General features: G+C 32.0%; 2 protein-coding genes across 7 annotated transcripts in view; one reads left to right on the top strand and one right to left on the bottom strand.

Annotated features, from left to right (window-relative positions):
• The window catches only part of LOC123711631 (serine-protein kinase ATM), a 31189-nt gene extending 21943 nt beyond the window's left edge, over positions 1-9246 (bottom strand). For 3 of the 4 annotated variants that reach the window (XR_006753995.1, XM_045664272.1, XM_045664274.1), the window contains exons 1-10: positions 8716-9246; positions 8468-8561; positions 7881-8045; positions 7113-7342; positions 6721-6819; positions 5894-6118; positions 4402-4529; positions 3127-3351; positions 1780-2858; positions 209-627 (exon numbers count right to left, since the gene is read on the bottom strand). Coding sequence is in view for 3 of the 4 variants with exons in the window: in XM_045664272.1 (XP_045520228.1) it covers positions 209-627; positions 1780-2858; positions 3127-3351; positions 4402-4529; positions 5894-6118; positions 6721-6819; positions 7113-7342; positions 7881-8045; positions 8468-8561; positions 8716-8916 (2865 nt within the window). In the remaining variant the exon portion in view is untranslated. Of the gene's footprint in view, positions 1-208; positions 628-1779; positions 2859-3126; positions 3352-4401; positions 4530-5893; positions 6119-6720; positions 6820-7112; positions 7343-7880; positions 8046-8122; positions 8187-8467; positions 8562-8715 lie in introns of those variants that run through there. The other variant, XM_045664273.1, reaches the window with a different exon arrangement.
• A 230-nt stretch (positions 9247-9476) lies between these two features.
• On the top strand, positions 9477-13520 carry LOC123711585 (B9 domain-containing protein 2-like). 3 transcript variants are annotated; one of them, XM_045664189.1, is made up of 6 exons: positions 10383-10521; positions 10895-11377; positions 11594-11800; positions 11869-11998; positions 12265-12437; positions 12621-13520. In XM_045664189.1, the coding sequence occupies exons 2-6, from the start codon at positions 10988-10990 to the stop codon at positions 13518-13520; spliced, it is 1800 nt and encodes a 599-aa protein (XP_045520145.1). In that variant the 5' UTR covers positions 10383-10521; positions 10895-10987. The 3 variants fall into 3 exon arrangements, with proteins under 3 accessions (XP_045520147.1, XP_045520146.1, XP_045520145.1); XM_045664191.1 differs by lacking the exons at positions 11594-11800; positions 11869-11998; positions 12265-12437; positions 12621-13520 and adding exons at positions 9477-9821; positions 9899-9949 and having other exon boundaries at positions 10296-10521; positions 10895-11130; XM_045664190.1 differs by lacking the exons at positions 11594-11800; positions 11869-11998; positions 12265-12437; positions 12621-13520 and adding exons at positions 9481-9821; positions 9899-10027 and having other exon boundaries at positions 10296-10521; positions 10895-11130.
• The last annotated feature ends 14 nt before the right edge of the window (positions 13521-13534 follow it).

The following is a 13534-nucleotide window of genomic DNA, read 5'->3' as shown; positions in this document are numbered from 1 at the left end:
CCCGTATGGGTTTTGGCCTCAAACTACATACTCTTTGAATTTATATTTAATAGAAAAGTAGGTGATCAGCCTTCTGTATAACTCATGACATCGATTTGTGGATTTGAAGCATGCCAGTTACCTCATGATATTTTCCTTGTACGAGCGAGGTAGATGCGCAGATGTACAGAAAGTTTGAACCTAGAATATAGAACAATTGTATACTTACAGTGATAACAAAGATATCCAGAAGAGAATTCGAAATTTCCTTAACATCTTCCACATCCAGATTCTCGTAAACATATTTCAGAAGATAGCAGCAATATATCCTTATACTGTGACTATTCCCTTTTATCTGCTTTACCAAATTCGTATCAAACTCTAGTTCAAATCTATATTGTCTATTAAGTTTCATAACCCGGGCCACACATTCGTATATTATTGAAGCAAGACGTGGTGTATAGTACAACTTATTACATCGTTCATAGTAACCCTTAACCATTATTATACAATTTTTTCTCATCACACTGTCGTTATGAACCCAAATTCTGTCTAATATCTTGAGTAATAATTGTAAAAGAACAAAGCTCGCTTTAGAGTTTCTAAACAGAACTCTACACATGTTCTTCATAAGCCCAAACACGGAGTCTGTAATAAAAAGTATACAAATTCTTAATTCCATAGTAATATTCCTTGGAGTGTTATAAATTATAGGGGATTTTCGTTTTATCTGTATGAACCACTCGCGTACAACAATAGAATATAAGCGAAATAATGAAATGTTAATTGCTATGTAGAGAGTGTGCCTACGTCTGGTTATACTCACGGGGCGTAACTTCGACGATTTAGGAAATAGCCACGCTTATAAAACTTAAGAAAGCCTTGGCTCGTACAGATAGAATAATGTATACAGAGAGGTTTTAATACGAAATTTACGCTAGTAATGTTACAAAAAAATGTTTAACACGATAATTTTATTATTGATAACGAAGGAATAAATATTATGGAAATATAAATGTATTTAAATGTTAAGTATCTGAAATAAAATTATTTATATTAATTGAAATTACTACTCGAATTCTAACGATTTATGTTCGTGCTTTCGTTTAGTTTCAAACACTACGCGCGTGATTACGCTCGCTGTTACGTGGGTATTTACGTTTCCATATAAAACTGTATCCATACTTTTCTGATACGCTTTTAAATTTAACGTATCTTTCGTGTTAAGACAATTCGTATGGAGACGCTGGAAGGAAGGCAATGTGTTTTGATCTTGGATTAATTTTCGGGAATATAATGTTTTGGAACATAATTTTACGTATCGCTGTTTTGTGTGGGACAGAAGGCAAACGAGTAGACGGTTCACTTAAAGTTAAGTTCATATCGCCGTCCATGGCAACACCTGGTTTTGAAGTGCGCTGCCGGCCTTTTAGGTTACGCTCTCTAAAAATAGGGAACGATGCAGAATGTCTGCACCATGATGTTATCTCATACGGGACTGCACCAAAATAGCATTCTAGTAACATAAAACATAAGCGGTGTTTGCCTAGTGGCGTCAGCGTGAGACTCTCATCCTTGAGGTCGTTGGTTCGATTGCCGGCTGTGCACCTATGTGAACATTTAACATTCGCTCTAACGGTTAAGGAAGACATCGTAAGGTAACCGGCTAGTCTTAGACACAAAATATATGATTAACAAATGATCACAAAACAGATACATAAATCTAAGGCCTAAACCTCAAGAAGTTGAACAACTACTTACTAACTGATTTCTTTAAAAAAAAGTCACAAATAAACTCACCTAGATATTTATCGTCTTGATCATGGTCTATGACCATTTCAATACATTTGAGAGCACAATCTACATCCCAATGTGCGTCAAACTTATACAAGTCTTCGTCTAGTATGCATTTAACCAGCTCGTCAGTATACGTATGGGAATAATAGCAATACGCGGCTAAAAAATATACGCACTGGCATTTTAAGCCGACTGGCCCTATCTCTATATCCTCGTCATCATCCAGTTCCACCTCCGTCTTCAAAATTTCATTGACGGCATGAAAGCAATTTACATCTATACACGACCTGGCAATACCGTTGAGAAAACAACCAAAATTATCTTGCAACAACTCTTGGAGGCACGTGATGAATTTAATCTTCTTTCTGACTTGTTCATCAGAACGCAGTGTACGAGTTAAATGTATGAACAGTTTCTTCAAAGTGTCTACTGTAATGAAGTATAACTCGGAGTTGACTGTAAATTCCTTTGAAATTATCTTATACGTTTGCAACGATTCATACAGGTTTAGTGTCAGATGTATAAATTTTACACTTTCTATTAATGTTTCTGTGGAATCGGGCTTTGAAGACAGCTCAGTCACTTTACCATGTAAATAATCTAAGACTATTGTACACATCTCTTGATTAAATTTCACGGCAACTAAATCCTCCTTTGTGCTTTTAATCTCTTTATTTTCGACTTCATATTCGAAATTTGAAAATAGAATACTAGTTTCCATATCATTAAACACCTCGTGAAATTTGGTTATAGGGGAGGTAATCTCAAAATTCAATTCCATATTCTCATCAGAAATGAGACGGAATAAGATGTTTCCTAAATAATTAACATTAATATCGGTGATGCTCATGTGTTTTAACCATTCCACGCATTTAATTCTTTGTTTAGAATAACAACAGTTGGAATAGAATTTTGAATATACGAAGGCTAATGTTATAAGGGAACAGTTGGTGATGGGCATTCCATTTTCAAAATATAGGGCTAAAAGTGGTTGGACATGAGAGTATTTTAAAATGTCTAATCTTAGAAAAGACCGAATGATCATATGAACGGATTTTAAAGTTGCAAGTGTTGTTGCGTTTCTGAAAAAAAATTTTTTTTAAGAATACACATTTACACATAATAAAAAAAACCCTCTAACGGGCCTGTAGGTATGCTGAAGTTGGAAAAACTGTAATTTTAACAACATATTATTGAAGTTGCTCATATTAACTAATTTTTAAAATAGAGAGCTCAATAGATAATTCTACTTTAATATAAACCTATAGCAAACACTAAGTTCTAAGAAATAGACGCAAAAAGTGTCCACCCCATGCCCGAGAGCTATAAGCATTTATATGTACCACTTACCTAACACAGGCATTCCACAGATCATAAAACACATTAACATAGTAGGTAACATTATTCGGATTTTTAATATAATATTCTATGACAGTGCAACACATTTCTCCCAAATTGTCAAAATCTTTGCCCATATTTGGTATTAGTATCTCCGAGGTTTTAACGAGAGAAATATAATCATCAGCCGTTAGAGAGTGTTTGAACTGCTGCACGTAGAAGTGTATAATATCAACCCTAAAATAATATTTCCTATAAATTCAAAGTTCACGAAAATTTGTTTACATGTAATTTGAACTTTAATTGTTTAAATTCTCTTTAATGGCAAAATATTGACGCGCGTTTTCAAATCGCACCGACTGTCTGCGAGCGTTGACGCGGCGCTCAGATAAAAGTCTCTAGACGCAGGCGACGTTGGCTTTGACAGGTATGTAACGTCCGTTGACTGTTCCGTTAAGCTCGCGCTTCCATCGCGATTTCACGTTGTTTTGCGACTTGTCTTCAGTTTAAAATGAGTGAATCTGAATTGCTTTGAAGGTCTATTTTATAACCTTTATCGACACAAACTGAAGAGTTCTTACAACGCTTGTCATTTGAACTCTTTGTAAATTTGATCGCGCGTCGACCTACGTTAACGCGTGTCACATGAGAACAAAGAAGATGATACTAGTAGTGATGCCAACTCTTAAAAGTTCCCCCGAATACCAACTTAACTTCAAATACCCTTAAATATGTAAATAACCATATATTATAGTTTTTCTTTATATTTCAGTTATTGCCAGGGTCGGAGTTTATTTGGTTTAGCTCCATGGTTGGGTTCTAGGCTTAATATAAATTGTGCAGAATCATGCGTTTCCCATCCCCTCAATAAGTTTACCTCCTAAAAACCCCCCAGGACATTTTGCTGTCAGTTTTGACAGATTGAGGTATCGTAAACGAATTCAGTCATAGGATAGAAGTGCAGACCATAGAGATAGAGATATAGAGATACACTGGGTAAACGTCCGTCTATCTCGCTCTGGTAATGATACTGCAATGGGGAAAACCAGCCACGCCACCAAGCGGCAATTTAAGTTGCAGAAAGTTTGTCTTCAGAGCGCCAATAAGAACTGTGTTTCTATCATACGTCTGAATTCGTTGGTTTCGTCTCCATACATTTTAGTTCCAAATACGCACACGAAGATCTACCTTTACTAGTTTACTATTCGGAATCAGACTCTACAAAGCAAATTCAGCAATTCCATATTTGTGGTAGCTCATAACATATAGCTATAGAAATATATTTACCAAGGCGGTCCACTATGTCGTAATTCCTTTAATATGTCATTGAAACATTTGTTCTTATTTAAATTAATTTTTGGTCTCTTTGCCATTGATTCGTCTGCATCATTCGAATCTTTGCCCTCATTAAAGATCTGAAATAGTGTTATCAGGATTTAAAATGTCATATTTTATTAATATATATGTCGCAGTAAAGTAGTTAAATCAGAGAGTTAATTGAATCTCAAGACAGTTAATTAAAAATATATTCAATCAAGTTGCTAAAGTTCCGTCAGACAAGTGAGTGAACGAAACGTTTAACGAGTTTCCTAAACGTTCTTAGGCAACAAGACTAACCTAAATTAACCACTTACAATAAAGCAAAACACGGGATTTCCAAGCTGTCAGTTCTTCACGACCACACCGTAATAACAATAACAAATGAAATAATCATGACCTAGTCTTGTTTTACATTGTTAATCAACACGCTGGCTTTCGGTCAGACAGATAATTAAATGTTTTCGACGCTGCTTTATATAAATCAAAATGCTAGCGACTTGATTGAATATTAACATTATATAAAAATATAATATCGAATATTGAAAGTAGTGAAAATGTGTTTTTATATATAACATATTTGGCTTGATGCTTGAAGAAATTCATAGGGAATTAAGATTTATAGTATATGTTGTTAAAAAAGAACGACACAAATGACGATGTTTCTTTATACATTTTAATAATAAAATTGAAAGTGTGTGTTAAATTAGCAAAGGTGGTAACTGATATCGTATAAGTCGTAATATAAGTCATATTGAGGACAAAAGGACAGGCATGGGGAGAAATTGGCTGTACCAAAAATTAATCTGGAATTATATAGGAAAAACACGTTTTGTAAGGCAATCAAGGTTAATAATAATATACCAAAAACATTAAAAGATCTTTGAACTAGAGTTGTTTTTTCTAAATCGCCTTTAATGGAAAATAAATTATAATTATGAAACATTATAATTAATATTAATTTGATAATGTAAGAATATATTTTAATAATGTGATATTTTAAAACTACAAATAATATAAGAATTGAAGGTATAATGATATGACTCATAATGTAACTTGTAAAATTTCTTTTAAGAGAAATTTGCACGCCATTGTGTGGCAGAATATGCGAATTTTTGATTGTACCACAATAACATTTTGTACCATATCCTTGCAAATAAATTATTATTATTATCATCATGTTTCTTTAAAATGAATATCTAAAGTCAAACAAACTTATGAACGACAGAAAAGAAGTTAAAATTAATTGTAAATTTACATTTACTACCAGTGCGCAAGTCAAGGGCTTAGAGCGGGCAAGAAACTTTCCGCCACTCTTTTTAATCGCTAAGTTTTGAGTCATACAAATTGTTTGAACTGGAGCAAATGAATCCCGAAGATTATGATAATTTTTTTTTCTACGTCAAACTTATAAAAAGCTATTTTGATTAATTTACGTTTGACCGATCCGATTTATACTTACTTGGTAGTATGTAATGGCGGCCAAGAGTGAAAAATTCTCACTAACAGCATTTTGTTTTATAGATTTTTGTATGTAATTAATTTCCAGGCAAATTATTTCTAGTACATTATGCAAAAGTTTATACCACACGTCCCAGTCGTGTGCTAAACTACCTTCCTCATTTTTTAATCTGCCACAGGGGTGGTGAAGTTTCACTGCGACGCTTAACGCCTTGAATAATAAAGGCTGCAAAGAACCAACACGTCACAAATACAATAGAGAATTATAAAAAAAGCGATATATATTCTGTGAAAACACGAATATTTGTACTGTCTTTACATATTTTACGAAAAAAATTTCTTAAAAGGGTAAAAATACACACGATTAGTACGATGCTATTGTTGATTGATAGGCTCACATGTACTTGGCCGAACTAATAAACCAGAGTTCCAAGTCATGAAGAGCAAATTTACAATAACACTCAAGTCATATTTGGGAAGTCAAGGTAAATTTTATATTCTCTCTCTCTCTACATATATTTTTTAAATGACATGAAACGCCATTTTTATATCGAATGTATGGATTCGAATGTTAAATAGATGGACACTCTCAATGCGAGTCCGTTGCCATCCTTTTAAGAATTGGTACGCTGTTGCTGCTGCAGGAAATCTAGTTGATAGATGGTTCCACATATTCGTCTTAAATAACACTCAGATGTGGAACGACGGACGTCGAGGTGATAATAATGAATAAACACTGAGTGTGGCGCGCATAATTAAAAATCATTTCTTTATGCGACTCCAGTTAATAAGATTAATCCTGATGGCAATGAATTGAATGTGACAAACCTTTTTCTTAACATCCATATTGTGGTCATAAAATTTAAATATAATAGGAAGTACATTTTCAGTGAACTCGCAAATCATATGTCGAGATTCTGTGGACAGCTGAAACACATTACTAATGTTAATAAAATAGATATTTAAGAATTACATACATTCAATTAAAAAATATGTGACTAAATCTATTAAAATATTAATGGCGCTAAAAAACTTTGCGTAGGCATAAACTTAAATTATAAGCATATTCTGCAGTTTAATGGCAACCCTGACTTCCAATTACAATAATCTACATTTTAGAGACCTAAAATAGTCTATAACTTTTTACTACATGTTGCTCTATGGTTATATAATAAAAACAATTAATAACCAGGTTATAAAATAATAAAAAAAACAATTACCAACTCCACCAATAGTATGAAAATCTTCATAACAAAATCCTGTGTCTTTTTGTCGTCCATTTTTTTTTTTAAACATTTATCTATATCTCCCAATGAATCTCTCAGGCAAACAACAAATTGAACAGTGTTGCTAGCATTTTTAATAACGAGCCATAGTAATTTGAATTTTGTTAAAATGTCCATATGAGATGAATTAGTTAAACAGAGGTTCACACATGCTTCCAGTAAATCTGTAATAGAATATATTTATTATTTCTTTAAGAATAATAAACTCTTTTTCGTGGACAATATAAATATTGCAATAAAACATACTTAGCAACATTTTTTTAAATAAAAATAAAAGTTGTTACATCACTAACATAATTTTTTTTAAATCATTTAAAAAAAATTATGTTAGTGATGTAACATTTTCAAAAAATACGATATTGCTGTGATGTGCAATATATTTATATTAGCGAAGCATTACAATATATTGATTACGAGTTGATGTTCTCAATTTTGCCTGGATTTACTATGCAAACTTGTTTGACAAATAATTTAGTTGACTAAGTCGGTAAGCTATACAGTATTCACAAAATGTATACATTGTTTTGAGCTGAGCTATCTGTATTAGCCAAAAAGAATCTGATCGGTATTTCTAAGAGCACTAGAGAGACACAGTTACATACATTTAGAAAGACATGATACATTTTCAATGTCTGACTTAATCTCCTATTTTTCGTTAACTTAATCAAATGTAGAAATATATAAATTAATAAAGAAACTTACTTTCCCACATCAATGGAGTAATAAATCCTATAAAATAATCATTGTCCAAGACATGTTTATAAAGGACACTATAATAAGCATCTCCAATAGCTTTTCTTAAACGAATATCATTAAATATATTTAAACAAGCTTCAATAATAAGATCACATTTTATATGAGCACCACCTGAAAATATATAATACTACTTTATGTGTTCCAAATTTTTTAGTATATTATAATAGTAGTAAAGTAGAGAATACAACCTCTGGTAGTCCCTTAGGTTTCTATATCTATATGTTATAAATTCTAGTATAGGCAATAACAACACAGTAGATGTCATGCTAGACATTCTAGTTTTCTAATAATGAGTTAGTTTAATTGTGTACATAGGAAAGTACATTGTGTACTGTAGAGGTTCTAGCACATGACCTAAGACTTTAGAATTTACCCTTTATATTCTAGGGCAGGCATATATCCTTTATTAATGTCACTGACACTTTCAATAAGCATGCCTTAAGCCTTCTGGGCTTTAAAAGATAATAAATGTTTTAGATGGATCTGTACTGTAGTATTACACATGGAAAAAACAATGTGCTTTAAGTATTTACCTTTATTTGACCCTGAAACACATAAATTCAGAAGACTAGTTGAAGTCCCAATAATATTATCAAAATTCTTATTTGTTTCATATTTTTCAGTTTCCTAGAATAGTTTTAATAATTATAGATTATGTTCAAATTATTGAGAATTATTATTTGACATAATAATAATATTCATCATCAGTCAGGTACAAAATTACTAAGGAATTTATATTATCATTATGTATATAATATATACATTTTATTTTATTACTCACTTTGAGTATATATTCATTTATATCATTAAAAACTTGGTTCCAAGTGTAACCTGACTTCTTGCGAGTGTTTTCTGTCAGTAAACTAGGCATAGCGGATCTACTAAGCATATCTTTTAAAGATTCAGCACTTTTCTTTCTCTCATTAACACGTATCGAGGTGAGACCCGAACATATTTCCATCAACGATTGTTCCAAAGCCATGTTTTTGATGCGAGATAATCACTAGAGATCACCAGTTGACTTGAATTGGATTAAATCCTATTGATTTGTAACTTCCCATCCAACTTTGTTACCATAACTGCGGTCATAGTTCGAATACTTTGCCTAAGTAGAGACGAATTCAACTTTAGAAGTTAGAACCCGGCGTTTAACCTATCGTTTTGTCCGTTCCTAAACTGCAAACGGCACTTTAAACTTTTCTATATTTTCATAAATTATTTCTAAGTTACGAGGAATCCGTAAGTTATACGAGTATTGTATGAAACAATAAAATGTAAATTAAAAAATAAAAACAATAAGTCATAACAAACGCTTGACCTTAGCTTATTTTTGAATGGAAATTAAAGACAAAATAGACGTGTTATAATTTAGTATTTACTATTATAGAATAAAATTCGTATACAATATTTAATGATAAACTATAGTCTGTTATGTGTTATCTACAGTCAAACAATACATAATATTCAAAAATATTATTATATTCCTATTTCACTATAGATCAACTATTAAGTAACATAAAGAATGAACGCAAGGTAAGTATTAAAATTAAAGTACTAGTCATTAAAGGGAATGTTGTTAACTGATAACATTACATTCGTGAATCTGATTGGTGAAATGCAACCTGAGTCAAATCGGAAATACAACTACGTCACATCACTCACATCCTGCCAAAGTTCAAACTCACTGCATTATGCAGTTTCCAAGACAACAAAAAATAAACAAGCGCAAATCTATAGAATATTTCTTGTATTCGAATATGAATTTATAAGATTTATACTTCAATATATGTGGTTCCATGGCAGAACTGCACATATTAGGACACATAAATTGTGCGCAGCATTTTACAGAGGGTTATTCTTTGTATTGTCGATACACGGTTCAAGCGGGTATGTATTCAACATTTTAAAATTATCCTTACAATACTTATTACCATGAATTTCATCACAGTATATTCTTCTTGCAGGTCCCAATTGGACACTACTTTCAGGATCTACCGAGGGTCAGACATCAACTGGTAAACCCAATACTGATAATAATTCTGTTATATGGGCTCATCCGCTTGATATACATTTTGTAACTCGCGGTATACAAGGTATAAAAACACTGAAAATCAACGACACAATATTTCGCTCTCTCCTATTACTTCTTCTCGTTATTTTTTACAAATGTAGTATAAAAAATATTATGAAATATGGATTGCGGATTATAGTTAAATAACTGCCAATTAGTTTGAAGCCTGATGTTTGCTTATAGCTTTCCTCGATTTGGACTTTTTAAAATAATAATAAAATTTCGTTCTTGTAGTTAGCACTTTTAACCATACATACATAACATAATACATAATTTTGCCTATTTTATAGGTTGGCCAAAGTTAGTTTTTCATGTTAATTGTCTCGACTCATTGGAAAGATCATGGGTGGTCGGCTATGGTTGTACTAGTCTGCCCACAGTACCAGGTTATCATACAATAAGGGTACCCTGCTGGCTGCCTGCTGCAACTTCAATATCAGATAGTTTAAGACAATATTTTCTTGGTGGATCTCATCAAATAACACAGAATGATATTATTAGTTTAGGAAATGATAGGTAATTAGTTATTTTAATTATATACTTGAATAGTAGGAGATGAAAGAGGAGAAAATTTATGTAGTGTGGGAAATTGCCATGCTTTTAGTTGGGGTCTCCTGCATATATTTAGATTATATTATTTTAATAACTTGTATATTAAATAATTTGTAATTTAAATATAGTAACTGATGACTGAAGAAGTAATCTGGATAATAATGTTAATTTAACTGTTGTTTTATTTACATATTTTTAAACTTATTACACATTTTTAATAATACTTTAAATGTTTAAAACATTGAATATAGTAATCATTTGTTGTACATTATAAATGTGTGTTATCTTTTTTATGAATATAACATAGAACTGTTAAAAATTAAAATGCTTGTTACAGATTTAAGTTAAGAACACAGTCAAAAGGGTGTATAGAAATTAACATCTGTATAATTTTAAGGAATTTCACTCAATTTGGAGTAGAGTATAAATAATGCAGCCAATAACATACCTTGTTTTTACTTTGGTGTCTATTTTAATTCAATTTTGTGTCATGGACTTTATAAACGATACTATTGAGGAAAAGAATAAAAGTAAAATGTTAAGGCGCAATTTACATGCAATGGCTAGGATCGTAGAGAAGCCCCATGGGTTGTTTTATCAGACCTTATCGAACATCTCAATAGACATGACAACAGAGATGTCAAGCACTATACTTGACTGGGTTTATGATGAAAATATCTCGACTACAGAAGAAAATTTATTTACCGACATCACAACTTCTGACTATGAGAATGTTACTGAAGTGACATTGTTCAAGAATATTACAACTAAACCTAGTTTACTAAAGAAGTCTGAAGGGAGATGTGGATGCAATATTTTGGTTTGTGATATATTAGTTCAATGTATGGGGTTTGATTTCCAGATTAAAAATAAAGACCTAGTTTTCTTAGCCAAACAATAATGGTTTGGGATTTTGGAACTTAATGCTAAAAATAGAGAAGCGGAAATATGCCCTTTTTTGGGTGGTTCATAGATTTAAAATAGATAATTCTTTCAGTTTTCTGATTCTCCTCATTTATAATATTTTTTTTTCCAGTATCAAACATGTGATATAAATTGTTGCTGTGATACCGATTGTTCGGATACAGAGAGAATGTTGTTCTCGCAAAACTGTAAAGAAACATATCTAAAACAATTCATACATCCCTGTAGTTCAGGTCAAATGAAACAAACGAATTTTTTAGAAAATTTATTTTGTATTTCTAAAACTAACTTACCCGATAAACGCTTAACAGACATACAGGTAAATAGTTAAAACAAAATACATAATATATACGTTAATGAATGGTATATAATATATTTCTATTACAGTTTGATGAGGCAGCAATTTATAGGTACCCTAGGTGGCGTATTAGTGACAAACAAGAGGAATCCAATGAGTTGGGTTTTTATAAATACAATGATCCGATATGGTTGATGAACGAGTCGAGGTTTCAAGCCGGTTGGTGCTTACTAAATACATGTATAGATATATAAATGCGTTTATTTTAATATTTACAATATTCTTTATAGAAACACGAACTTAAACCAGTGTTAACCAATTTTACTATTTTGTTTTGAAAAATTAAGGACTCAGTTTTTAATTTATGGCTAATTTTACGGTTATTTTACATTACATTTAACCTTGAAAGTAATTTCGTGAATTCAAAACTATTGTAACATTTAAAATAAACGCGTTGCCTTGTTTAATGTGTGATACAATTTTAGATATTCCAATGGCGTTCGCTAACAACTATTGCAATGATAAAAGACGAATAAGATTTTTAATAAATGAAAACGTCAAATGTATCGTAAAGCTGCAAGAACTTCATATGTTTGAAGCTTTAAAAGCCGTCAATAATAGCGTTTTAAGTATGGGGGAAACAATTAACACCACGAAGGTATGTTTAAGCTGGTAGGAATTGCGGAGTAACAAAAAACGCATACATTTTATTGAGTATTTAACGTTTTTAAATCTAGCCAAAATAACTAACACTAAAGTTTCGTAAAATTAGCTGTCTCTTTTTAACACTGTCAACATAAGAGAGAAAGAGATATACTTTTCAGACGATTTATATTTGCAGAGCGAGACATTTCATACAAATTGGACTTTGGTCATATGCGATGACAATCAATGCCGAGCATATAATAAAACTGGTGATGAACCTCATTGTACTGATATTTACTGCGAGAACATCGCTACTACTGTGCAATATAATTTCTATTATTACAATTCAAGAATCACAAAAGCTGTATTAAAATTACACGTTCAGAAAGTTTCCATGCGGATTCCTTTTATAACACAGACTATTCAAGTAAAATTCTATTTAAGCAACGATTCCATAGAAAATGTCACCAAATTAAGCGGAAATCCGGGATACAATTGGGGTCTACCAATTATAATATCGAGTGCCGAGAGTAACCATACACTGCATTTCTTCAATAAAACTAATATGAAAAGAATTCTAACGTATCCAGATAACAGAAACGGGAAATGTCTGTCATCAAATGTTAGATACAAAATAGTTCAATTTGGACACAATAAAAGAAGCAAATGCAGATACCACATACAACAGATCGACTTAAAAAATGGCACGACCGCTTGTCATTTAATACAAAATCAAATATTAAATTTACTGGGACTAAATTCTACACTCTATATATCGCCGTATGGTAATCCAGAACGTTTAAGCGACGAGCGATGGCTACGGCTGCAAATCGTTAAAACCTACATATATGGGATGTTCAAAAATAACGAATTGACGTGCCACAACATTATAGCGAGAATCGGATATGTTATGGCGTATGAAAGTGAACAACTTGTATATGTGAATGTCGAAGGCACCGCACAAAACATAACATTCGATATAGAGGACATTTCGACAGTGGTCACCGTAGACACGAGCTTTATAGAGCTGAGAAAATCTTTAGAATTCGCCGGCGCACCGCACCTAAACATAAACCTGCCGAAAAATTTCTTCTAATATTCGAGAAATGC

Source organism: Pieris brassicae, chromosome 7, assembly GCF_905147105.1.
Source record: "Pieris brassicae chromosome 7, ilPieBrab1.1, whole genome shotgun sequence".
Classification (NCBI taxonomy): domain Eukaryota; kingdom Metazoa; phylum Arthropoda; class Insecta; order Lepidoptera; family Pieridae; genus Pieris; species Pieris brassicae.
Note: the sequence above shows the minus strand (reverse complement) of the source record. Positions and strands in the feature narration are given on the sequence as shown.